This window comes from Amblyraja radiata, chromosome 9, assembly GCF_010909765.2.
Source record: "Amblyraja radiata isolate CabotCenter1 chromosome 9, sAmbRad1.1.pri, whole genome shotgun sequence".
In the NCBI taxonomy this organism is placed as follows: Eukaryota; Metazoa; Chordata; class Chondrichthyes; order Rajiformes; family Rajidae; genus Amblyraja; species Amblyraja radiata.
The window spans coordinates 54,913,484-54,940,862 of record NC_045964.1 but is presented as its reverse complement, the minus strand read 5'-3'; the positions used below and the strand labels follow the sequence as shown (position 1 = coordinate 54,940,862).

At 46.4% G+C, this 27,379-nt stretch overlaps 2 protein-coding genes across 5 annotated transcripts; one reads left to right on the top strand and one right to left on the bottom strand.

The window, feature by feature from the left end:
* Positions 1 to 8,419: 8,419 nt before the first annotated feature.
* glrx5 (glutaredoxin 5) lies at positions 8,420 to 17,135 on the bottom strand. The gene is made up of 2 exons (XM_033027504.1): positions 16,766 to 17,135; positions 8,420 to 8,860 (listed from the first exon to the last, which is right to left on the bottom strand). The coding sequence occupies exons 1-2, from the start codon at positions 17,121 to 17,123 to the stop codon at positions 8,685 to 8,687; spliced, it is 534 nt and encodes a 177-aa protein (XP_032883395.1). The 5' UTR covers positions 17,124 to 17,135; the 3' UTR covers positions 8,420 to 8,684.
* Positions 17,136 to 17,267: 132 nt separating this feature from the next.
* gstz1 (glutathione S-transferase zeta 1) lies at positions 17,268 to 27,269 on the top strand. 4 transcript variants are annotated; one of them, XM_033027499.1, is made up of 10 exons: positions 17,268 to 17,409; positions 19,615 to 19,728; positions 20,117 to 20,168; positions 20,500 to 20,567; positions 21,444 to 21,524; positions 23,835 to 23,960; positions 24,678 to 24,756; positions 25,230 to 25,282; positions 26,423 to 26,472; positions 27,067 to 27,269. In XM_033027499.1, the coding sequence occupies exons 2-10, from the start codon at positions 19,702 to 19,704 to the stop codon at positions 27,185 to 27,187; spliced, it is 657 nt and encodes a 218-aa protein (XP_032883390.1). In that variant the 5' UTR covers positions 17,268 to 17,409; positions 19,615 to 19,701; the 3' UTR covers positions 27,188 to 27,269. The 4 variants fall into 4 exon arrangements, with proteins under 4 accessions (XP_032883390.1, XP_032883393.1, XP_032883391.1 ...); XM_033027502.1 differs by lacking the exon at positions 17,268 to 17,409 and adding an exon at positions 17,520 to 17,597; XM_033027500.1 differs by lacking the exon at positions 17,268 to 17,409 and adding an exon at positions 18,224 to 18,242.
* Positions 27,270 to 27,379: the final 110 nt, after the last annotated feature.

Here is a 27,379-nt window from a genome sequence, read left to right as displayed (position 1 = left end):
TACCCACAAACAGTAGACACAAGACACAGAACACAAGACACTACCCTCCCCTTTATACCGCTATCACCCCTCTCCACCCCAAGAACCGCGTGATCTCCTGGGGGAGGCAAAAAAACGGATAAAAACCCAGGTCCAATTCGGGAAAAAAATCCGGGAAATTCCTCTCCGACCCCAATCCAGGCGATCGACACTTGTCCAGGAGATCACTCAGGTCTTACTATACTAACCATACCTAGGTCCATATCCCTGCCCTCTCCCCGTAGCCCCTTATCCCCTTGGCAGCTAAAAAAACATCTATTTTAGACTTAAATATATTTAACGTTTCTGCTTCCACTGCTCCCTGGGGCAGTGAATTCCATAAATTAACCACCCTCTGGGTGAAGAAGTTCTTCCTCATCTCAGTTTTAAAAGAGCCCCCCCTTATTCTGCAACTATGTCCCCTAGTTCTAGTTTCCCCGATCATTGGGAACATCCTCGGTGCATCCACCCGATCAAGGCCCCTCACGATCTTATATGTTTCAATGAGATCGCCTCTCATTCTTCTAAACTCCAAAGAGTAGAGTTCCAGCCTACTTAACCTTTCCTCATATGTCAATCCCCTCATTGCAGGAATTAATCTTGTAAATCTTCGCTGCACTGCCTCCAGGGCTAGTACATCCTTTCTTAAGTATGGACCCCAGAACTGTACACAGTATTCCAAATGTGGTCTCACTAATACTGTGTACAGCTGCAGCAAGACCTCCGTGTTTTTATACTCAATCCCCCTAGCAATAAAGGCCAAAACTCCATTGGCCTTCCTGATTGCTTGCTGCACCTGCATACTAACTTTTAGTGATTCATGTACTAATACCCCTAGATCCCTTTGCGTTGCATTACAACGCAGCTCCTCCTCATTTAGAAAATAACTTGCCCTATCATTTTTTTTCCCAAAGTGAATGACTTCACATTTATTAGTATTAAATTTCATCTGCCAAGTTGTTGCCCACTCACCTAGCTTATCTATATCCTTTTGCAGACTCTTCCTATCCTCCTCATCCCCTACTTTTCCTCCCATTTTTGTATCGTCCGCAAATTTTGATATATTACACTTGGTTCCCTCCTCCAAATCATTTATATAAATTGTGAACAACTGGGGTCCCAGCACCGACCCTTGCGGAACCCCGCTAGTTACCGGTTGCCATCCCGAGTATGAACCATTTATCCCCACTCTCTGCTTCCTATTTGTTAGCCAATCCTCTACCCATGCTAATATATTACCCCCAATCCCATAATTTTTTATTTTTAGCAATAGTCTCTTATGTGGCACCTTGTCAAAAGCCTTTTGGAAGTCCAAGTGTACCACATCCACCGGTTCCCCTTTATCCACCCGGGTTGTTACTTCCTCAAAGAATTCGAGCAGATTCGTTAAACAGGACTTCCCCTTCACAAAACCATGCTGGTTCTGTCCGATGAAGTCATGTTTATCCAAGTGCCCCGTTAGTGTTTCTTTAATAATTGTCTCTAACATTTTACCCACCACCGATGTTAGACTAACCGGTCTATAGTTACCCGCCTTCTGTTTACTTCCTTTTTTTAAATATAGGTGTTACATTGGCCATTTTCCAATCCACTGGGACCGTTCCTGCCTCCAGGGAGTTTTGGAAAATTATCACCAATGCATCCACAATCCCCACCGCTATCTCCCTCAAGACCCTTGGATGTAATCCATCAGGCCCAGGGGATTTATCCTCCTTCAGTCTCATTAATTTCCCTAATACCACCTCCTTGGTGATCTTAATAGTATTTAGCTCCTCCATTCCTACCGCCCCCTGTTTATCCAGCGTTGGAATATTTTTTGTATCTTCTATGGTGAAGACTGATACAAAATATTCGTTTAATGCCTTTGCCATTTCCATGTTCCCCACCAACAACTCTCCAGTCTCACCCTCCAATGGACCAACGTTCACCTTAGCCACCCTTTTTCTTTTTATATAGCTATAAAAACTCTTACTATTAGTTTTTATGTTGTTCGCTAAATTCCTTTCATAGTCTATTTTCCCCGTCTTAATTAATCTCTTAGTTATTTTTTGCTGACCTTTAAATGCTTCCCAATCCTCTACCCTCCCACTATCTCTGGCTACCTTATATGCCCTTGCCTTCAGCCGAATACTATCCTTTATAGTTTTACTGAGCCATGGCTGACTGTTCTTACCCTTACCCCTTTTTTTCTTCATAGGAATAAATTTTTCTTGAAGGTTATACAGTAGATCCTTAAACGTACACCACTGCTCATGTACCGTCTTATTCTTGAGTCTGCTATCCCAGTCAACTTTGATCAGCTCAGCCCTCATACCTTCATAATCCCCCTTATTTAGACTAAGCACCCTAGCCTGAGTTTCAACCTGCTCCCCTTCTATTTGAATATGGAATTCGACCATATTGTGGTCACTTGTTCCCAACGAGTCCCTAACTATGACATTTTTAATTAATCCTGCTTCATTACACAGGACCAGATCCAAGATTGCCTCCCCCCTTGTCGGTTCTGTGACATACTGTTCTAGGAACCCGTCTCTAATACATTCTATAAACTCTTCCTCTAGTCTACCCTGCCCAGTTTGGTTTGCCCAATTAATATGAAAATTGAAGTCCCCCATGATTACAGCAGTTCCCTTTTTACATGCGTCAACTATTTGCAGATTTATGTTCTGACTAACAGCGTCACAGCTATTTGGAGGTCTATAAATTACACCCACTAGTGTTTTTTTTCCCTTGTTATTCTCTATCTGTACCCAAGCTGTTTCACTATCCTGATCCTTCAACGCAATATCCTTCCTCTCTATTGCCGTTATTCCCTCCCTTATTAAAAGGGCCACCCCTCCTCCCTTTCTTTCCTGTCTATCTTTTCTAATTGTCGAGTACCCCTCTATATTTAACTCCCAGTCCTGATCCCCTTGCAGCCATGTCTCCGTAATGGCCACGATATCATAACTATATATACTTAATTGCACCGTTAATTCATTTATCTTATTTCGAATACTCCGTGCATTTAGATAAAGCACTTTCAGATGATTTTTACTACCCTTCCTTTCCGTTTTTTGCCCCTTTTACATCTAGAGCTTTATCTTCACACATTCTGGATCCTCCTGTCACATTTTGATTATCCGCTTCCCCACTGATACCCTGCTCTATTTCCTCTACCCCTGCCGTTATTACCCCCCTTGATACCTCCCCCCCGCTACTTAGTTTAAAGACCTCTCTACTGCCCTAGTTATATGATTTGCCAGGACCCCAGTCCCAGCACCGTTCAGGTGAAGTCCGTCCTTACAGAACAGATCCCCCCTGTCCCAGTACTGGTGCCAGTGGCCCAAGAAACCAAACCCATTTTTCCCACACCAGTCTTTGAGCCACGCATTCAGCTTTTTAATTTTACGTACCCTCGCCGATTTGGCCCGTGGCTCAGGTAGCAATCCGGAGATCAGTACCCTCGAGGTTCAGCTTTTTAATTTATTCCCTAATTCACTATTCACTATACAAAAATTGTACCCCATACTCCAGAATTGGCCTCACCAATGCCTTGTACAATTTTAACATTACATCCCAACTTCTATACTCAATGCTCTGATTTATAAAGGCCAGCACACCAAAAGCTTTCTTTACCACCCTATCTACATGAGATTCCACTTTCATGGAACTGTGCAGTTATTCCCAGATCCCTGTTCACCTGCATTCTTCAATTCCCTACCATTTACCATGTACGTCCTATTTTGATTTGTCCTGCCAAGATGTAGCACCTCACACTTATCAGCATTAAACTCCATCTGCCATCTTTCAGCCCACTCTTCCAACTGGCATAAATCTCTCTGTAGACTTTGAAAATCTACTTCATTATCCACAACCCCACCTATCTTAGTATCATCTGCATACTTACTAATCCAATTTACCACACCATCATCCAGATCATTGATGTACATGACAAACAACAGTGGACCCAACACAGATCCCTGTGGCGCCCCACTAGTCACTGGCCTCCAACCTGACAAACAACCATCCACCATTACTCTCTGGCATCTCCCATTCAGCCACTGTTGAATCCATCTTGCTACTCCACCATTAATACCCAACCATTGAACCTTCTTAACCAACCTTCCATGAGGAACCTTGTCAAAGGCCTTACTGAAGTCCATATATACAACATCCACTGCTTTACCCTCATCAATTTCCCGAGTAACCTCTTCAAAAAATTCAAGATTAGTCAAACATGACCTTCCAGGCACAAATCCATGTTGACTGTTCCTAATCAGACCCTGTTTATCCAGATGCTTATATATATTATCTCTAAGTATCCTTTCCATTAATTTGCCCACCACTGACGTCAAACTAACAGGTCTATAATTGCTAGGTTTACTCTTAGACCCCTTTTTAAACAATGGAACAACATGCGCAGTATGCCAATCCTCCGGCACTATTCCCGTTTCTAATGACATTTGAAATATTTCTGTCATAGCCCCTGCTATTTCTACACTAACTTCCCTCAATGTCCTAGGGAATATCCTGTCCGGACCTGGAGACTTATCCACTTTTATATTTCTCAAAAGTGTCAGTACTTCCTCTTCTTTGAATCTCATAGTTTCCATAGCTACTCTACTTGTTTCCCTTACCTCACATAATTCAATATCCTTCTCCTTGGTGAATACCGAAGAAAAGAAATTGTTCAATATCTCCCCCATCTCTTTTGGCTCTGCAGATAGCTGTCCACTCTGACTCTCTAATGGACCAATTTTATCCCTCGTTATCCTTTTGCTATTAATATAGCTGTAGAAACCCTTTGGGTTTACTTTCACCTTACCCCAAAGCAACCTCATATCTTCTTTTAGCTTTTCTAATTTCTTTCTTAAGATTCTTTTTACATTCTTTATACTCCTCAAGCTCCTCATTTACTCCATGCTGTCTATAATTATTGTAGATCTCCCTCTTTTTCCGAACCAAGTGTCCAATTTCCCTTGAAAACCATGGCTCTTTCCGATTTTTACTATTTCCTTTCAACCGAACAGGGACATAAAGATTCTGTACTCTTAAAATTTCACCTTTAAATGTACTCCATTTCTCTTCCACATCTTTCCCATAAAACAAAAAGTCCCAATTTACTCCTTTTAAATCCTTTCGCATCTCCTCAAAGTTAGCCTTTCTCCAATCAAAAATCTCAACCCTAGGTCCAGTTCTGACCCTCTCCATAATTATATTGAAACTAATGGTATTGTGATCACTGGTCCCGAACTGTTCCCCAACGCATACCTCTGCCACCTGACCCGTCTCATTTTCTAACAGGAGGTCCAGCACCGCCCCTTCTCTAGTAGGTACTTCTATGTATTGCTGCAAAAAACTATCCTGCACACATTTTACAAACTCCAACCCATCCAGCCCATTTACAGAATGTGTTTCCCAGTCTATGTGTGGAAAATTGAAATCTCCCACAATCACTACCTTGTGCTTACTACTAATATCTGCAATCTCCTTACATATTTGCTCTTCCAATTCTCGCTCCCCATTTGGCGGTCTATAACACCCCTATAAGTGTTGCTACCCCTTTCCCATTTCTCAGTTCCACCCAAATAGCCTCCCTAGACGAGCCCTCTAATCTATCCTGCCAAAGCACTGCTGTAATATCTTCCCTGATAAGCAATGCAACACCTCCACCTCTTGCCCCTCCAATTCTATCACACCTGAAGCAACGAAGTCCTGGAATATTTAGTTTCCAATCACAGCCCTCCTGCAACCATGTTTCACTAATCGCCACAACATCATACTTCCAGGTGTCAATCCAGGCTCTAAGTTCATCCACCTTTCTTACAATGCTCCTAGCATTAAAATATACACATTTAAGAAACCCACCCTCTCAAAGAAACATTTTTTGTTTGTGTTAAGTTTGTGTAAATGTTCTCTGGTTTGTTTTATGTGGGGGTCGGCGGAAACCTTTTTTCAGTTTCTTACCTTGCTGGAGATGCGATTATTTTCCGGATCGCATCTCCGGTCGCTCTGCGGCCTACCGTCGATGGAGCTGGAGGCCTCCTCGGACTGAACTTGAGCCCCACCGCGGGGCGTGGACTTAACATCGGAGTCGATCCCTTGCCTGGGATGGCTCCAACCGCGGCCTTTACCATCGAGAGCTTGCAGTCTCGGGAGAGGCCGAGTCGGGAAGGTCCAACGACACAGAGGCTCGACCAGCCCCGACGCAGGGTCCAATCGCCTGCGAGGGGGAGCTGATCGCCCCGATGCAGAGGGCCCAAATGCCGCCGTCTACGGGAGTCAAGATCGTCACGTCAACGGAGGGCTCGAGGCCCCCCGACCACGGGAGAGCAAAGAAGGGAAGAGATTTGAACTTTTTTTCGCCTTCCATCAGTGAGGAATGTGGAGGAGTCACTGTGGTGGATGTTCATGTTAAAATGTGTTTTGTGTGTTCCATTGCTTTTTATTTGTATGACTGACTCGACAAATTAAATTCCTTGTGTTGTAAAACGTACTTGGCTAATAAAGTATTATTGTGATTATGATGCTACCCATGTGGAATTTGCACGTTCCCTGTGACTGCTTCGGTTTCCTCCTACTTTCCTAAAGATGTGCAGGTTTGTAGGTTAATTGGCCCTCTGTAAATTGCCCCTTACGTGTAGACCAAAACCTGGCATTTCTCCCATTGCAGGCACAGTGGACTATTTCTGTACACTTTGCTAATCAGAGATTGTGCTTAGGTGTGGCAATACTTTACCGGACTGTATGTAAGGCACAGAATGTCCCTATGCATTTGCACGTGACAATAAAAGCACCATTGTAGCATCAGTGCATATGACCAATGAACACCCTTGGCAGTGAGTTTTCAGATTGACTTCAGGCGAGGATGATTAGCTTCAGCAACTCAACGCCCAGAAACGTAAGAGATTAGAGAGTGGTGGACACTGCCCGGCCCATCACCGGTACTGGCCTCCCCAACCACCAGAGGAATCACGAGGTGCTGCTCAAATAGGTGGCCAATGTCAAAGACCTACACCACCTTGGCCACGCTCTCATCTCACTGCTACCATCGGTTAGATGGTACAAGAGCCTGAAAACCATGACCTCCACGTTCAACAGCTTCTTCCCAACAACCACCAAGCTCCTGAAAAAAACTGCACAACACTAACCACCACCTTAGAAGCTATCATCCATAGACTGCTTTGGGTTGCACCACAGACTGCAATTTTTGCATGATTATGGTCATCTAGTATTACTCATTATTCATTTCTTCAGCATTATTTATTGATTATTGCATATTTGTCTAGATTTTATTACATCAATGGGCCTGTTAATCTGCAGTAAGAGAATTTAATTGTTGTTATATATGACAATTAAATACTCTTGACTCGTGGTTAACTGTATGAACAAGAGCATAGCTGATGGAATGTAGAAAAATTATGTTAAATAATATAATACATAATGCAGAAAATAAAAGATTAGCTACTTTAGCAGAAAATAAACAGAAAAGCAGAGTATTGTTTAAATGGTAAGTGTTTATAGTGGAACAAACAACGAAAAACTCCCATCCCAGTGATTCCTCCTTCTCTCCACTCCAATCGGGTAGAAGCTTGAAAGCGCGCACCACCATATTTAGGAACAGCATCTTCCCCTCGGTTATCAGGCTTATGAACGGTCCTTCCATAAGCTAGGGTACTGTCCGATTCACCTCTACCCCATTGTGGACATTGGACTTTGTCTGTGGAACTGATGCGCTACAATGCTGAGAACTATATTCTGCACTCTGTATCTTCCCCTTTGCTCCACCTGTTGTACTGGAGTTTGACCTGATTGTATTTATGTTTAGTATTATCTGATTTGATTGGATAGCATACAAAACAAAGCTCTACACTCTGGCAATTAGGAAATTATATATTAAACTTATAGTAAAAGGATTTGAGACAAGAGCAATGACATGTGGCTGAGGTTAAATGAGGAACTGCAAGATATACTGCTAAAATAACTCAGCGTGTTAGGCAGCACCTTCTGAAACACATTTAACAAATCCCACCCCATCCAAGCCCTTAGCTGGATGGCCAGTCCTTTTCCCAGTGCAGGGTAGTCTAAAACTAGAAGGCTACGGTTTATGGTGAGAGGGGAAAGATTTCATAGGACAACGTACCTAAAGTCCAACTTTTTCCACACAGAGAGTGGTGTGTTTATGGAAAAAGCTGCCAGAGAAGGTAGTTGAGGAAGGTACAATAACATTTAAAAGACAATGGCAGGTACATGGATAGGAAAGGTTGAGAGGGATATGGGCCAAATGCAAGCAAAAGGAACTATTTCAGGAAGGCATTTGGGTTAGCATGAAGGACGGGACAAAGGGCCTGTTTCTATGCAAGTCTGTGACGTCTTCAGTAGCCACACTATCTGCTTGCTTGAAGCACCCGAGAAATACATTTTTATTAGCAAAAGCACAGAATATTTTATTGATTCCTGTCAACCCAGGGCAATAAAAACCACAATTGTGCATCTGTTGTTGAACCTGTTTCATATTGTCCAACAGGTTGAAGCTGCCATCATCAGATCAACATCAGGCTGTCCATGGAGTTCCCACCTTCGCTAAGGTCCAATAACATAAAAATACCTAAAATAAAACCAACACGCCAGACGCACGACTTGAGTGAGGACAGGGGTCCTGGTGACGGGAGACACTGGCAGCTCTACTTGGCGTCCTCCTTCTCTGTGTCCAGGAGCGCGGAGCGAATGCCCATTTTCTTCAGCTCCTCCACTAGGTCCCCGTTCTGGTGCATCTGTAGCAGGATGTCACATCCACCCACAAACTCACCGTCAAAGTAGATCTGAGGGATGGTGGGCCAATTGGAGTAATTTTTAATACCTGTTTCAAAGAAAAGTGCCAGACTGAATGAAGAATGTAGAACAGTGGAGCACCAGAACAGGCCCTTCGGCCCACAATGTCTGTCCTAATAAGTTGCTGAGACTAAACGATCTCCGCCAGCACATGATCCATAACCCTCCATCCCTTGCATATCCATGTATCTATCTAAAAGCCTCTTAAACGCTACAATGATATCTGCCTCCACCACTCCTGGCAGAATGTTCCTGACACCCACCATTCTCTGTGGAAAATAAATTACCCAGCACATCACCTTTAAACTTTGTCTCCTAATCCTTGATATTTCCACCCTTGGAAAAAGCTTCTATCTTCCTTATCGAATTCACACTATTTTAGATATTTCCATCAGGTCTTCCCTAAACTTCCAACCAAATATCCTATAGCGGAGCAAGATAGACCACTTCTTCTAAATGCAATGGGCTGACGTGTAGTACGCAATGGAATGTTGCGTGGGCCTTTTTTTTCTCATCCATGTCCGTAACCCGACCCGACTCGCAGTGTAATCAACATTGCGGGGGAACAGTTTGTGTTAATAAATTTAAATTCTGAAAATGAGGAGAAGATTTTTACCGAATAACTTTTATTTTTACGAGGATGTTTCCGTACCTGGCTTCTGTCTCCGCACTAGTATCCTATGGGATCTTTGGTGCGGAGACGTAAGCCGGTTACGGAAATGGGGCCGAAAATTACCCACGAATCTGCCCATGACCGTACTACGTCTTTTTCGTCGAGTGATCTATCTTGCTCGCTATAGGATCTTTGCTTCCAACAATTCAGAGAAAACAACTTGTTTGTCCAATGTCTCCTTTTGTCTGATACCCTGTAATCCAGGAAGTATCTGGTAAACCTCTTCTGCACCCGCTCCAAAGCCTCGACAATCCTTCCCATAATAGGGTGTCTGGGCTGCACACAATACACCAAATGCAGCCTTACCAGTTTTAGAAAGCTGCAACATGAGTTCCTGACACTTACACTCAATGGTCTGACCGATGAAGGCAAGCACACTGCACACATTCTTTACCACTCAACCTACTTCTGTAGCAACTTCCAGTGAGCTTTACCCCAAGATCCCACTGAACATCAATGCTGTTAAAGCTTTGCTGTTAACTGTATACCATCCCATTGTATTCAAACTGTGGAAGTGCTACACTTGCTCTGCTATTTCACCCCCCATTTCTGTAGCTGATCATAAGGTCATGAGTTAAGAGTAAATTGGGCCATTCGGCCCATCAAGTCTACTCCGCCATTCAATCATGGCTGACCTATCTCTCCCTCCTAACCCCATTCTCCTGCCTTCTCCCCATAACCTCTGACACCCGTACTAATCAAGAATCTATCTATCTCGGCTTTAAAAATATCCACTGACTTGGCCTCCATAGCCTTCTGTGGGAATGAATTCCATAGATTCATCACCCTCTGACTAAAGCAATTTCTCCTCATCTTCTTATAAAAGAACATCCTTTAAATCTGAGACTATGACCTCCAGTCCTACTCTCCCACTAGTGGAAACATCCTCTCACATCCACTCTATCCAAGCCTTTCACTATTCTGTATGTTCAATTAGGTCCCCCCTCATTCTTCTAAACTCCAGTGAGTACAGGCCCAGTGCCGACAAACGCTCATCATAGGTTAACCTACTCATTGCTGGGATCATTCTTGTAAACCTATCTCATGGTATACTTTCACATTCTTCCTCAGTGTCCACAACCACACCAATTTTATTGTCTCAAGCAAACTTACTAACCAACCCATCTACATTTACATCCATGTCTTGTACGCCAGAGGTCCCATCACAGATCCCAGTGGAACTCCACTGGTCACAGACCTCCAGCCAGAGTAACACCCTCTTCCACTACAACCCTGTCTGCTGCGTAATCTCATTCTGAATCCAAATGACCAGTTCATTGTGGATTGCAAGGGTGTTAATCTTCTGTTTAAGAAGGAACTGCAGATGCGGGAAAATGGAAGGTAGACAAAAGTGCTGGAGAAATTCAGTGGGTGCAGCAGCATCTATGGAGCGAAGGAAATAGGCAATGTTTCGGGCCGAAACCCTTCTTCAGACTGATTCTTTTGTTAATCTTCTGGGTCAGCCTACTTCGAGGGACTGTATCAAATGCCTTACTTGATTTTCTATCCTGTTTCCCCACTAGAGAAAACTTCTGCTCATGATTATCCTCTGCTCATAAATCCCAGCGCTTTGCTCAGATACACCCAGCCCTTTACTTTATTCCAAAATCCACCCCCATTCATCCTTCCGTCCCTATGAATCGTTTTTAAATGCGTTGCTATTCATTTGTATACACCGCATAAGGCTGCTACCAGCTGTCATTTCAGACAAAAGGATTGATGATTGGACTGGAGAAACTCAGGTCAGGCAGCACGAGCAGTGAGAAGCAGCAATATCTCACCTGAGACAGGACAGAGAGGAACAAGTACTGAGGGCAAATACCGGGGTGTGATCGTGAGCCAGGGTCTGAGGGAGGGAGGGATGTGTTGGCGACAGGATTTCACTTCACTGATTTGACAGAGTAACTCCCTCTCTGGATAGAGCCCAAACACATTGTCACCAACGTTAACGGGTTCTTATTTCAGCTTTCCTGCATTGACTTTTGTGGCAAGAGCAGCCCGTCTCAAAGTACAGGCTCATGAAATTTCAAACTTACAAAGTAACAAATCTAAAAATGAAGAGCGATTGTCTGGCTCAGGACAGTCACCAACCGATACTTCCCACAACCAAACTGAAAGGCAGCCCAGTCAGTGGCTCAGTTGGTAGAGCCTCTGCCCCAAAGCGCCAGAGACCCGGGTTCAATTTTGATCTTGGGTGCTGATTGTTTCCTCTGGGTGCTCCGGTTTTCTCCCACACCCCAAAGACGGACAAGTTTGTAGGTTAATTGACCCCTGTATTTTGCCCCTTGTGTGCAGGGAGTGAGAAAGTGGGATAACATAGAACTAGTGTGAACAGGTGATCGATGGTTGGCGTGGACTCGGTGGGCTGAAGGGCCTGTTTCCATGCTGCATCTCTAAGCTAAACTACATCTAGGCTAGGTGCTAGGAATGCCAGGCTCAGTCCAGTGGCAAGAGAATAGCTTCTTTAAACCATAGGCAAAGTGACATTGTCTTGCTTGCATTAGGCACTTTGGGCTTTTGTTTTGTACTAAGATTGGGTATTTTACTTATTGAAACATAGAAAATAGGTACAGGAGGGGGCCATTCGGCCCTTCGAGCCAGCACCGCCATTCATTGTGATCATGGCTGATCGTCCCCAATCAATAACCCGTGCCTACCTTCTCCCCATATCCCTTGATTCCACTAGCTCCGAGAACTCTATCTAACTCTTAAATCCATCCAGTGATTTGGCCTCCACTGCCCTCTGTGGCAGGGAATTCCACAAATTCACAACTCTCTGGGTGAAAAAGTTTTTTCTCACTTCAGTCTTAAATGGCCTCCCCTTTATTCTAAGACTGTGGCCCCTGGTTCTGGACTCGTCCAACATTGGGAACATTTTTCCTGCATCTAGCTTGTCCAGTCCTTTTATAATTTTATGTTTCTATAAGATCCCCCTCATCCTTCTAAAGAACTTTTTTGTTTGTTTATAATATTATCTATTGAGTGGTGTCTTTACAGACCTATTATGCTGCTTCAAGTAAGAATTTAATTGTTCCGTTTCAGTACAAAAACAACTAAATACTCTTGACTCTTGAAATAGGAGCCTACAAAACTATCGCCAGTCAGCAGACATTTTGTGACTCAGCAGTTTACTACCCAATAATGTAAACTCCAGCTCTTTGGATTTTATTCCATCACTGTGTTATTTGTTAAACACACAAAGAAATATGTTCAAAGGCATGGGTAGTTATTCATTAAATGACCACTGCCAACAATAATCCTATTCTTTCACTGGGTATTTTGTTCCTTTTAGAAAACTTCACTGGCTTCTGAAACAGGTAGAAAATATAGCTGGCTCGCCCTCAAGGGGGGATCTGATGTCAGGGGGCTAAGTGGTGCAAGTAGGCTACAGTAACTGCTCACTCTCACGGCAGAGATGAAGTCTACTCATTGAATAAGATAATAAACGGCTCACCCATTAACCCAACTCTGCCAATCAACAACACAACCTCTGACCTACACACCTTTCCTGCTGTTTCTCACAGATTATTAGTCCATAGTCCAAGGCTGACCAGACATTCAGCAGGTAGGTGAAGGGACCCAGGTCCAAGTCTCACCCCAGACTACAACAACAATTTTGGGGTACCTGATCAGGATGCCAGGCTGTCAGACGTTAAACAGGTCTTTAAAATCTTTGAAAGAAAAGTGGGGGAGTTAATGCTGACATATTGGGACCAATATTTAAACTTCATTCAGCAATAACAGCAGAATGTTTGGTCATTATCAGTGGAAGTTTGATGTTCACCAGTTAGCAGCGGTGATTCTGATGGACAAGGGGGGGATCATTGCCTGGGCATCTAGCTGGGCGTGTACACATCAGCAATCGTACTTGTCTATTTGGGAGAGGTTTCTGTACTGCCATCTTTACCCGTCCTCTCCCCACCTCCACCCGCCCGGTCTTCTCCTCACCCCTGGCCCCTCTCTCATAAGTTCACGAGTCACAGGAACAAAATTAGGTCATTCAACCTTTCATCTACTCTACTATTCAATCATGGCTGATCCATCTTTCCCCTTCAATCCAATTCTCCTGCCTTCTCCCCATAACCTGTGACACACGTACTAATCAAGTACCTGTCAATCGCCGCTTTAAGAATACCCAATGACGGCATCCACAGCCGTCTGTGACAATTAATTCCATCCGATCACCACCCTCTGGCTAAAGAAATTCCTCCTAAACTTTCTAAAGGTACGTCCTTTTATTCTGAGGCTGCGCCTTTGTTCCTAGACTCGGAATCGCCTCAGCGCAGAGGGAGAAGAGGAGGGAAGAGACTGCAGCCCTAAGACTTTTGCCTCCATCACAGTGAGGCGATGTTGGGTGGACTCACTGTGGTGGATGTTAATATGTGTTTTTTATTGTATTGTATTGTATGTATGACTGCTGCAATTTCGTTCAGACTTCGGTCTGAATGACAATAAAGGCTATCTAATCTAATCTAATCTAATCTAGAAGTAACATGCTCTCCACATCCACTCTATCCAGACATCTCATTATAAGTTTCTATGAGATCCCTTCTCTCATCATCTCCCCCACCCTTTCCCTCACCATGCCTGAACACTCGCCCCCTCCCCCCCCCCCCCATCTAATCCTATCCACACTCACTTCTCCCTATAATTCTCCAATTGGTTACACACACCACCTCCTTGCCCCACACCCCTCCACTCTCACCACCTGAACGATCCTCTCATCAGCTAGTGTGCGACTCAGATGGGGAAGATGCTGGAGTCGATTATTAAAGCTGTAATAGCCGCGCACTTGGATAGCCTCATCAGGATCGGTCCGAGTCAGCATGGATTTACGAAGGGAAAATCATGCCTGGCAAATCTTCTGGAATTTTTTGAGGATGTAACTAGGAAAATGGACAAGGGAGAGCCAGTGGATGTAGTGTACCTGGACTTTCAGAAAGCCTTTGATAATGTCCCACATAGGAGATTAGTGGGCAAAATTAGAGCACATGGTATTGGGGGTAGGGTGCTGACATGGATAGAAAATTAGTTGGCAGACAGGAAGCAAAGAGTGGGGATTAACGGGTCCCTTTCAGAATGGCAGGCACTGACTAGTGGGATACTGCAAGGCTCGTTGCTGGAACCGCAGCTATTTACAATATACATCAATGATTTGGATGAAGGGATTCAAAGTAACATTAGCAAATTTGCTGATGACACAAAACTGGGTGGCAGTGTGAACTGTGAGGAGGATGCTATGCGAATGCAGGGTGACTTGGACAGGTTGGGGGAGTGGGCAGATGCATGGCAGATGAACTTTAATGCGGATAAATGTGAGGTTATCCACTTTGGTAGCAAAAACAGGAAGGCAGATTACTATCTAAATGGCGTCAAGTTGGGAAAAGGGGGAAGTACAACAGGATCTGGGGGTCCTTGTACATCAGTCTATGAAAGTAAGCATGCAGGTACAGCAGGCAGTGAAGAAAGCGAATGGCATGTTGGCCTTTATAACAAGAGGATGGGGACTGGACTTTGTGCCTTCCCCCACAGTGGGAATCACTGTGGGGGGATGTTTTTGTGTTGAACTTCTTTTTGAATGCTATGTTGTATTTTTATTAGTGTGCTGCAAGGACATCAGAATTTCCCCTGAATAAGGGGATTAATAAAGTTAATCTAATCTAATCTAATCTAAGAAGAATCGAATATAGGAGCAAAGAGGTCCTTCTGCAGTTATACAGAGCCCTAGTGAGACCACACCTGGAGTATTGTGTGCAGTTTTGGTCCCCTAATTTGAGGAAGGACATTCTTGCTATTGAGGGAGTGCAGTGTAGGTTTACAAGGTTAATTCCCGGGATGGCGGGACTGTCATGTGCTGAGAGAATGGAGCAGCTGGGCTTGTACACTCTGGAAATCTGGATCTCATTGAAACATATGATTGTTACGGGTTTGGACACGCAAGAGGCAGGAAACATGTTCTCGATGTTGGGGGAGTACAGAACCAGGGGCCACAGTTTAAGAATAAGGGGTAGGCCATTTAGAACTGAGATGAGGAAAAACTTTTTCACAGAGAGCTGTGAATTTGTGCAATTCTCTGCCTCAGATGGCAGTAGAGGTCAATTCACTGGATGCAATCAGAAGAGAGTTAGATATAGCTCTTAGGGCTAGCGGAAAAAAGGGATATGGGAGAAGGCAGGAACGGGGTACTGATTGTGGATGATCAGCCATGATCACATTGAATGGTGGTGCTGGCTCAAAGGGCCGAATGGCCTACTCCTGCACCTATTGTCTATTGTCCTTCACCCCTCACCATCATCTCCCCACTCCCTCACTACCTCCTCCTTCATCTTCTTCCCTCCTACTGCCTCCTCCACGACCACCATCCCTTCTCCCCAGCACTTCCTTCCCCCACCTTCAACCCTCCTCCCCCATCCTCAACCCTCCTCCCCCATCCTCAACCCTCCTCTCCCATCCCCAACCCTCCCCCCCATCCTCAACCCTCCTCTCCCATCCTCAACCCTCCCCCCATCCTCAACCCTCCTCTCCCATCCCCAACCCTCCTCTCCCATCCTCAACCCTCCTCTCCCATCCCCAACCCTCCTCTCGCATCCCCAACCCTCCTCTCCCATCCTCAACCCTCCTCCCCCATCCTCAACTCTCCCCTCCTCAACCCTCCCCCCATCCTCAACCCTCCTCTCCCATCCGCAACCCTCCTCCCCCACCATCAACCCTCCTCCCCCATCCTCAACCCTCCTCTCCCATCCTCAACCCTCCTCTCCCATCCCCAACCCTCCTCTCCCATCCTCAACCCTCCTCCCCCATCCTCAACACTCCCCTCCTCAACCCTCCCCCCATCCTCAACCCTCCTCTCCCATCCCCAACCCTCCTCCCCCATCCTCAATCCTCCCCTCCTCAACCCTCCCCCCCCATCCTCAACCCTCATCTCCCATCCCCAACCCTCCTCTCCCATCCCCAACCCTCCTCCCCCACCCTCAACCCTCCTCCCCCATCCTCAACCCTCCTCCCCCACCCTCAACCCTCCTCCCCCATCCTCAACCCTCGTCTCCCATCCTCAACCCTCCTCCCGGTCCCTCCTCCCCTCCCCCATCCTCAACCCTCGTCCCCCATCCCCAACCCTCCTCACCCACCATCTCCCATTCCCAACCTTCCTCCCCCATCACGAACTCTCTTCCCCCATCCTCAAACCTCCTAACCCTCATCATCAACACCCCACCCTCACCCTGAACTCTCCACCACCCCCCGCCCACCAACCTCCCCCACCTTGTCGGATCTCCTGGTCCTCCAGCACGTCGTAGGCTCCGTACTGCTGGACGCCGTGCATCCGCAGGATCTGCACCACGGCGTTGCTGAAGCCGCACATGGGCTGGGCCGGGGTGCCCTTGATGAACACCACCACCTTGTGCTTCCTCACCAGCCCGTCCAGCCGGCGGCGCAGCTCCTCGTCCCCGGGGCCGCCTGGGCCGCCGTGACCACCGTGGCCGCCTCCCCCCGCCGCCGCCACGGGGCCAGGGCCCTGGGCTAGCCAGCGGCACGATGCCGGTTGTGGGCTGGAGCTGGAGCCGGGGCCGAGCGGCCGCCGCGCCGCCGAGCGCAACGCAGCGCGGAGCAGCGAGTACATGTCTGCCCGCCCCGCCCCCCGCCCACGCCCATTGGCCGCCGGTCACACGGCCCCGCCCCCTCCGCCGCACCCCATTGGTCAATGCCCACGTCAATCTCCCAATCCGCCCTGCTATTGCACAGCACCCCTGTCTGTCACACGCAGGCGCTCACTCACTAAACGCAGTCCTCGCCCTTTTCCAGGCGGGTTTTACCTCAGGTTGTGACTGGAACTGTCAGCGTAGACTCGAGGCCGCCAGCGCAGAAACTACTCACGGTTAAATCACAAGCTTTTGTGCGGCTACACGGTGATTGTCAACTTGAAGGGAAGTCCCGCCCTCCGAGACGCGGGGGACGATGACTGTGATTGGCGGACGGAGCTGTCAATCAGTCGAGGGGGCGGGAGACCGGGCTGGGGTTTGTATTTCCGGCGTCACTGGGGGCGTGGTCACGCTGATTGCCGGCGCCGAGTGAGGGGCCGGGCCGGAGGCTGCAGGTGCGGGGCCGGACACCGGACACCGGCCCGCGGGCCGCGCCATCCATCCCTTCCTCCCTCGCCAGGCTGCCGGTTTCCATGGAGACGGGACGGCCCTTCCGTCCCTGCTCACTCGCCACCTGGAATGCTCACATAGTCACACAGCAGGGAATCAGGCCCTTCGGCCCGTCTTGACCATGCTGACCGAGTTGGCATTCTGGGCTAGTCCCATGTGCCCCGGGTTTGGCCCGCAGCCCCCCCTCAACCCTTATATCTGTGCAAAGGTCATACAGGCCATTCGGCCCAACTCGTCTCTACTGTCCCCATCTACACCAATCCCACTTGCCTGCGTTGTGCCCACATCCCTCAAAACCTATCCTAAAGTTAGTTTTGCTGAAGGTCATTTATCTGATCTGCCAGTACATTTCTTTGGGGGACCTCTGATTATTTCTCTGGATAGACCTTGAGATGAGGATGATGTTGAATTATGTTAGGTGCAGGGAATTTATTCATTGAGGTGGGAGTCTGAAGAAGGGTCCCAACCTGAAATGTCACCTATCCATGTTCTCCAGAGATGTTACCTGACCCGCGGAGTGGCTCCAGCACTTTGTCTTTTTTTTTTTAAACCAGCATCTGCTGTTCCTTGGGAGGTCATTTTCCTATTAGGTACTGTAGGTTCTTGGGCTGTGTGTGTCTGAGAACACACTGGTATCTAGACAAGCCAGAAACTGATCGAGTATGACTGTGTATTTATCTGAGGGACTGATTGCAAGTGTACTGTGACCCCACCCATTTCATGTGTAAAAATGTGAAGAATTCTCAGAATTGACGTAGGTGACCTTTTCAGTTTTGAAAAATAATGTGGAGCCTAAAAGAATTCCTTGCATTATTGGTAATAAGCAGGTTAGCATAATTGTGTAGAGACCCCTTTTGTGCTGAGAGGTAGTAATGCAAATGGCTAAATGAGCAACAGAGCAGTTCCATGGGACATGATTAGTACATATGTGAAGGTATACAAAAATGCTGGAGAAACTCAGAGGGTGAGGCAGCATCCATGGAGCGAAGGAAATAGGCAACGTTTCGGCTCGAGACCCTTCTTCAGACTATATTTGTGTTGTGCCTATGTTGCAGTTGTTTTCCTATTGTCACAGTGAGAAACCTTGTGTGTTATCCAGATACATAACATGTGTAGATAGATGGGATTAAATAAATTGGCATCATGCTCGGTGCTAACATAGTGGTCTGAAGGGCCTGTTACTGTGTGGCTCTGCACTGTAGATGCTGCTGCCTTCTCTGAGACTGAGTGAGTTCCTGACTCTTGTCGCCTTAAATCAGGGTTTTCGAAAGGGAAGTAAGCAATCAAAAATAACGTAATTTTCAGGGAAGAGTATATGGAGCGGAGGAACAGGGCCAACTGTTATTCTACAGATTCTGCAAGCCCTAGTCTGAAGAAGCCCTAGTCGACAATGGAATACTACTAATCAACTCGTCTTGCTATTGAGGGAGTGCAGCGTAGGTTTACAAGGTTAATTCCCGGGATGGCGGGACTGTCATAAACTGAGAGAATGGAGCAGCTGGGCTTGTACACTCTGGAGTTTAGAAGGATGAGAGGATATCTCATTAAAACATATAAGATTGTTAAGGGCTTGGACAGGCTAGAGGCAGGAAACATGTTCCTGATGTTGAGGGAGTCCAGAACCAGGGGCCACCGTTTAAAGAATAAGGAGTAAGCCATTTAGAACGGAGACGAGGAAACACTTTTTCTCACAGAGTGGTGAGTCTGGAATTCTCTGCCTCAGAGGGCGGTGGAGACAGGTTCTCTGGACGCTTTCAAGACAGAGCTAGATAGGGCTCTTAAAAATAGCAGAGTCAGGGGATATGGGGAGAAGGCAGGAACGGGGTACTGATTGGGGATGATCAGTCATGATCACATTGAATGGCGGTGCTGGCTCGAAGGGCCAAATGGCCTACTCCTGCACCTATTGTCTATTGTCTAATGATACGATCTTGGTTAGCTTATCTTTGGTTTATTTCCAAGGGACGCGTGTGGCAGTGGGTTAAAGGAATCCAGATCCTTCGCCTTCTCCTAAGGGACACTGTGCAAGATGTGAAGATTTGTGGATGTATGCAGACACAAGGAGCAAAGATGCAGGTTTGTACGCAGCCTGGTCCATCCAGAGAATGCAGACCTGGGAGCAAGTGGGGGCCCAGTATAACGTTATAGTCGTACAGCACAGAAACAACTTCAATCCTTCCCATTTAATATTCTGGAATAAGGTTCAATTGCCCAACAGTAGAGTGAACTTTAACCGCTGGAGTGTGTTGTGACTGGTTGATTGATCTATCTGTTGGCCACCCACATTTTTTTTTTATTTGCACGTCTCTCAGAGTGCGCACAACAGGAGATGGCATCAACACGTAAAGTTAGTATAGACAGAGCAGCGGTTATCTTCATCAGGGCCCAGCAGCCGTGGAGTGTGCCCAACTCTCTGTGTGAATGCATTTGAATCTCATGGTTATTCTCTGCTGTTTTTTTCCAGCCTGCGTTGTACTCGTACTTCAGGAGCTCCTGCTCATGGAGAGTGCGCATTGGTGAGTGTCCAACAACTGCCTGCGCGTCTCAGCCCGTCTGCCCGCGTGTCTGTCTCGGCCCGTCTGCCCGCGCGTCTCGGCCCGTCTGCCCGCCTGTCTCCGTCCGTCTGGCCGCGTGTCTGTCTGTGAGAGGGGGAGAGGAAGGGGGGACGGGGAGGGAGTGACGCCCAGCAGATGATCCAGATTTCAACTGCAGCATATTTTAACTTTTGAAAAACATTTAAAAACAACACTTCAAGTGGTGTTGAGGTTGCCCTGGATTGTAACTGGCACAGAGGGTGGAAGTGAAACTTTAGCGAGTTTCTGACGTGCTTTATCTCTGTGCCCTCAGCTCTCGCTTTCAAAGGAATCGAATACGAACAGGTTGCCGTCAATCTGATCGAAGACGGAGGGCAGCAGGTAACCTCCAGTCCCAGCGGCCTGTCACCCAGTCCGGTTACTTCCCTGCCCCCTCACTATTCGTGTACACCATTAAAAAAAAACAAGAGGCAAGGTTGAGATTAAACTAAACAACATTGTCAAGCGAATATTTGGCCATTTTAGAATACCTCACCTTGTAAGGGCCGAGCAGGTTGAAGGAGTTCCTGTGTACAGTCACTTCTGCATTTTAGGTTTTATCATCACCCCCCCCCCCCCTCCCCCGACTTCACTTTGACAACTTTCTCCCCTACTCCATCAATCTGAAGTCCTGACCCAAAACGTTGTCTATCCATTCACTCCACAGATGCTGCCTGACCCGCTGAGTTCCTCCAGCACTGTGTTTTACACCCCGCTAGCTTGGCTAATAGTTGTGTAGTAGTACACAGACCATTTAAGCAACATTGAGGAATAAATATCACCCAGGAGTGGGCTGAGTTCTCCTGCTATTTGAACACTGCTGTGAGGTTGTTTCTGTACACTCAAGGCAGCTGGCACTGTTAAGGTGTTATCTAATTTAGTTTCGAGATACAGCATGGAAACAGGCCCTTCAGCCCACCAATTCCATGTTGACCATTATCACCTGTTCACACTAGTTCTGTGTTATCCCACTTTCTCATCCACTCCCTGCTCACTGAGGGCAATTAACCTATACACCCATTAGTCTTTGGGATGTGGGAGGCAACTGGAGCACCTGAAGAAATTCAAGCAGTCACTGGGAGAACGTGCAAACTCCATCCAAACAGCACCGGGATTGAACCCAGGTATCTGGTGCTGTGAGACAGTAGCTCTAGCTGCTGTGTTGACCAGCTAATGATGAAGCACCATTTAAATCTGTCTCTTTCCATCTGGCTGCAGCATGCCGACTCCTTCAAGAACCTGAATCCCATGAAGCAGGTGCCAGCGCTCTTCATCGATGGGATCACTCTCTCCCAGTCGGTAAGGATAGCTTGTTACTGTTATTCTGCACTTTGCCCAAGCGAGGAGTTCAAGGCCTGTCACCTGCAGTAACCATATAACCATATAACCATATAACAATTACAGCACGGAAACAGGCCATCTCGACCCTTCTATTCCGTGCCGAACACATAATCTCCCCTAGTCCCATATACCTGCGCTCAGACCATAACCCTCCATTCCTTTCCCATCCATATAACTATCCACAGTGTTAATATTTACCTTGTTACTCCATGACCAGACCTGATCAAGCGGTTAATCTGAGCTAGTCACCAGCAGCACCGTTAGTTCGACCGACCTCCCTCGAACAGTCCCACCGTTGTACAGACAAATGTTAATAGCACAAGTATAGTGAGGTACAGGTATCATTAAAATCCCGCTAGCAGGAGCAACACACACACATATACAAAAATAGATAAATTGCTCAAATTCTGCAAGATACAAAAGAAAAATGAGTGCAAGACACAATTAGAAGACAATAGTCAATAGATGCAGGAGTAGGCCATTCGGACCTTCGAGCCAGCAGCACCATCCAATGTGATCATGGCTGATCATCCCCAATCAGTACCCCGTTTCTGCCTTCTCCCCATATCCCCTGACTCCGCTATTTTTTATGAACCCTATCTAGCTCTCTTGAAAGCATCCAGAGAACCTGCCTCCACCGCCCTCTGAGGCAGAGAATTCCAGACTCACCACTCTCTGTGAGAAAAAGTGTTTCCTCGTCTCCGTTCTTTTTTTTTTTTTTTTAATATTTTATTTTATTAGAAGTAAGTACAGTCATATGGCACCAAAGTGCCTAATATATATTTTCATAATACATTTTATGTACAACTTCTTTTTTTTTTTTTTGTTACACTGAAAAAAGATTAGAATAAGAAAAAGAAGTTAGATAGTAAAGGATAGAAAGATGTGAAATATATAGTGTGTGAAAAAAGAAAACGAGTAAATGAAGAAAGTTGAGAGAGAGAATAGAGAGAAGAAAAGAAAAAAAGAGGAGATCATTATTTATAGTCTTGACCAACCCTCGTCCAGTCCTGAAACAGTTATTTTTTACAATTGTGTTGCACCATATGATTCCAAAAAAACGACGAATGGAGACCAACTCGTTATGAATTGGTCTGATTTATCCATTAGGAGGAATCGCATTTCCTCAAGATGAGCGGTGTCCAACATACTTGCAATCCACATTTTAAGCGTTGGTATTGATGTACCCTTCCAAAATTTAAGAATTAATTTTTTTGCTATTATTAAACCATAGTTAAGGAATAGATTTTGAGATGTGTTCAATTTATTCCCATCTTCCATTACGCCAAATATAATCATTTCAGTATTAGGTTCCATTCTTGTCTTGAATAATTTTGTAAATATTTCAAAAATATCATTCCAAAATCTATAAAGTTTTATGCAGGAGACTAAGGAGTGTGTTATAGTTGCCTTTTGGGCTAGACATTTATCACAAGTGGCGGATATATTTGGATAAAATTTGTTCAATCTTGTTTTTGAGTAATATAATCTATGTACAATTTTAAATTGAATTAAATTATGTCTTACATTAATTGAACATTTGTGAATATATATCAGGTATTTTTCCCATTTAACCTTCGTAATTTTTATCATTAGTTCCCGTTCCCACTCTTCTCTAAGTACCTCTGTCGATGGTAGGTCTATATTTAGAATACTATTATATAAATATGATATTAATTTTTGTGAGTCAGCTTCAATATTCATTGCCTCTTCCAATAAGTCAGGAGTTACTTTTTGATATCCTAGAATTCCACAGACTCACCACTCTCTGTGAGAAAAAGTGTTTCCTCGTCTCCGTTCTAAATGGCTTACTCCTTATTCTTGAACTGTGGCCCCTGGTTCTAGACTCCCCCAACATCGGGAACATGTTTCCTGCCACTAGCGTGTCCAAACCCTTAACAATCTTATATGTTTCAATGAGATTCCCTCTCATCCTTTTAAACTCCAGATGTACAAGCCCAGCTGCTCCATTCTCTCAGCATATGACAGTCCCGCCATCCCGGGAATTAACCTTGTAAACCTACGCTGCACTCCCTCAATAGCAAGACGAGTTGATTAGTAGTATTCCATTGTCAAGGTGGGTTCAAGAAGATGATGGGTGCAGGAATGTAGCTGTTTCTGTGCCTGGTGGTGTGGGAGTCGAGGCCTCATTTCCCAGCGTGTGATTCTGAGGCAGGTCTGTGCCTCTCCCTCACACCATCTCAGGGCGGTTGTTATCCCTGTGGGCCGCTGCTGTTAGTTTGAAGGTTGTTTTCTCTGCTGCTGTAGCTGGCTATCATCCATTACCTGGAAGAGACCAGGCCCAACCCACGGCTGCTGCCCAAGGATGCCAAGAAACGTGCCCAGGTCCGGATGATCGCTGATCACATCACCTCTGGCATCCAGCCCCTGCAGGTACGGCTTTGGTTTGCACTCGCCCCTCGCCCTTACAATACAATACAATCAGTTTTATTTGTCACTTGCACATAAAGTGCAAGTGAAATGAATTTGCCAGCAGCGGTACAATGAAAAAGAACACACAATCAAAATTTAACACAAACATCCACCACAGCATTCACCGCTGTGGTGGAAGGCACAAAATCTGGCCAGTCCTCCTCCATTTTCCCCTGTGGTCAGGACCTCAACCCTCCACAGCTGCTGCTGCGGGCATCCAGATGAATGAAAGTCAAGGTAAGTCCTGAAACGGTGCCTCCCCCACCAGAGACCGCGGCTTCAGGTTGGTGTAGGCCGTAGGCCGGGGGTCAAAGATTTAAAGTTCCCACCGTGCCGCAGCCAGAAGCACCGCAGACCACAGGGCCGGCGGTCGAAGCTGCCCTCCAGGGATCCCCGGCGAGGGACCCCGCTCCTGATGGTAAGTCCCCGCCGTGCCCGCAGTAGAAGTTGGCCGCGGGCCGGCGGTGGGAACTTCTTCTCCCGGGGTCCCTGACGAGGGATCCCAGGCTGCGGATGCTTCCTGCCGTTCAGTGTCCGTGTGCCAAGCACAGAGAGTGGCCATGTTTGTCATGTTGTGGGTGATGCCCAGAGCAGGCTGGTCGAGTCGGGCAGAAGCATTCATCTTGATGTTTTGCCATCTGTATGGATGAACAGTCATGGTATGGTCTGATGTTTCAGAATCTCTGTGTGCTGCAGAGGGTTGGGGAAGAGAAGAAACTGGAATGGGCCCAACACTTCATCGCCAACGGGCTGCACGGTGAGATGAGGCGATCGTGCTGTTTAACATTCTAGCTCCCCTTGCTCAAAACCTCACCACCTCCCCATCTCTTCTGCTGCTCACACCCTTTACACTGAAATCCTCCACAACCTTCGAAACTCTTCCAAAGTCCAGCTTCCCATGCGCTAGTTCAGTTGTACTCCAGCCCAACGTGCCCATGCCGACCGAGATGATTATCAAAGTGAATCCCATTTCCTTGCATTTGCCCTTCCCTATCCATGTACCTGTCCAAATGTCTTTTAAATATTATTGTACCTGCCTCAACTAGATCCTCTGGTAGCTCGTTCCGTATACCCGCCTTCCTTTGTGTGGAACTATTTGCCCTCCTTGACCAGGTTCTCGGCCAGAGGGCCTTGAACCATATGTTTTGAACGAGATGTTTTACTGTACTAAAGATCCTATGTAACTACGTTATTAAGCAAGGTTGTAACTGCCTACCTTCCTTTGTTCAGCTCTGGAGAGTCTGCTGCAGCAAATATCTGGACAGTTCTGTGTCGGTGACGAGGTACGTATAGACGTACTGACTGGACATAGAGTCTGGGGTCTAGGGTCAGTCTGCTTGTGGTCACTGAGCTCAGGCCAAGCCCAGCATTCCTCACAGACCCAGCCTACACTCAGTACAGGGAACATCACTGGTCAACATCCTCACTCTGGTAGCTTCCTCACTAACACCAGGCCTTTGGGTTTTATGGTATTTAGTTTCCAGACGAGTCCTTTCCACCAGCACTGAGCTAATAATGCACTCTTTCACAGCATTGGTGTTTCTAAGAAGCTTCCCCACCATGCATTCCACACTGCTCCTACAAAACTAAAATGGTGAGGTACTCAACAGGTCTGGCAGCCTCTGGAGAGACATTTTCTGGTTGAATATCCCTCAATCTTTCCTATCATTGTATGTGTCCAAGTGCGTCTTAACCGTTGTAATAGTACCTGCCTCAACCACTTCCCCTGGCAGATCCTTCTATATACTCAGTGCTTCAATTTGACTGCTATATGACTGCTTCAATTTCGTTCAGACTTCGGTCTGAATGACAATAAAAGGCTATCTAATCTATCTAATCTAATCTAATACTCACCACCACCCTGTGTGAAAAGGTTGTCCCTCCCTCAGTTTCCTATTAAATCTTTCCCCTCTCACCTTAAATCTATGTCCTGTGGTTCTTGATTCCCCAGCCCTGGGTCAAAGACTGTGCATTCACCCTATCTTTTCCCCTCATGATTTCATACACCTCTATAAGATCGCCCCTCAGCCTGTGCTCCAAACAATAACGTTCTAGCCTGCCAATTGGTCCCTATAGCTCAGGCCCTCGAGTCCTGACAACATCCGCAAATGTTCCCTGCATTGTTTCCATCTTAATGACATCCATCCTCTGGCAGGGTGACCAAAACTGAACACAATACTCCAAGTACACTCACCAACATCTTGTACAACTCGAGGGCCCTCCTCCCTTGGTGATACACTGAAGCAACAGGGGTGTGTTTTGAACTTGCAACATTCTACTGAGTCATCTAAGACCAACTGGGGTAGCTGAATTTGGTCAGCATGGATGCTGTTGCTGGCTCAGGATCGGGTTGTCGGGGTTTGCACGGGTTGTTAAGCCAGGGCCGCGCAGTCTGATCCAGTAACGTAGTTTGTGTGTTCTAGGTGACGATGGCTGACCTGTGCCTGGTCCCTCAGGTGTACAATGCGATTAGGTAAGGCTTCAACCTGTTATTGATTGACCCTGTGCCTAGAAATATTCAGGCTAACCCAGTCCACAGCTTGGCTCTGCAATGAGCTCCTCAACACACACCCTGTAAGTCAGCAGAAACTGTCACTGAAGGCTCTCATGGTGATGTAATGGGTATTACGACTGCATTCATTCATTCTCTCTCCTCACCCATTTATGTTGCTATGGAGGCAGCTTCTTCCTCTGTGCATCATGCCCATTCTCTCCTCACCTAAAGGCAAGTAGGGGAGCACATACTGTATACGCGAGCCTCTGCCTCCCGGTTCCAGTGACCTGGGTTTGATCCTGATCTCGGGTATTGTCTGTGTAGAGTTGACATTCTCCCTGTGCCCTGGGTGCTCCGCTTTCTCTCCCAGGTCAGTGGGTTAATTTGACACTTGGAGGTGAGTGCAGGGCAGTGGGAGTGGAGAGGCACCACCATGTCATCTACTTGAATTGATCACCAGAGAGCAATTCATTCCCGTGTAGCTGTGATTTTACAACCACAGCCCAAGACTGTCACCTCATTCCCTCACCTACAAACCAAGTTAGATTTGATGCCTAGCTTTCTCATCTACAGGTTTAAGGTGGATATGTCTCCGTTTCCCACCATCACCAAGATCAACGCCTCCCTCCTGGAACTGGAGCCCTTCAAAGTGAGTCACCCATCCTGCCAACCCGACTCCCCTCTGACTGCCTGAACCCAGCGGCAGGGTCGCGGGCTTTGCCTTAAATACCGGCACACTTCTGGCCTTTGAAAAATAAAGCCATTTTATTAAAAAACATACACCTTTCATGTTATATTGATATTATCAATAAAAACTCTTGCCTCTTTCTTCAGGTTTTTGGTCACACTTTGAACAATGTTTAGTGACACAAGGCACTGCAACTTT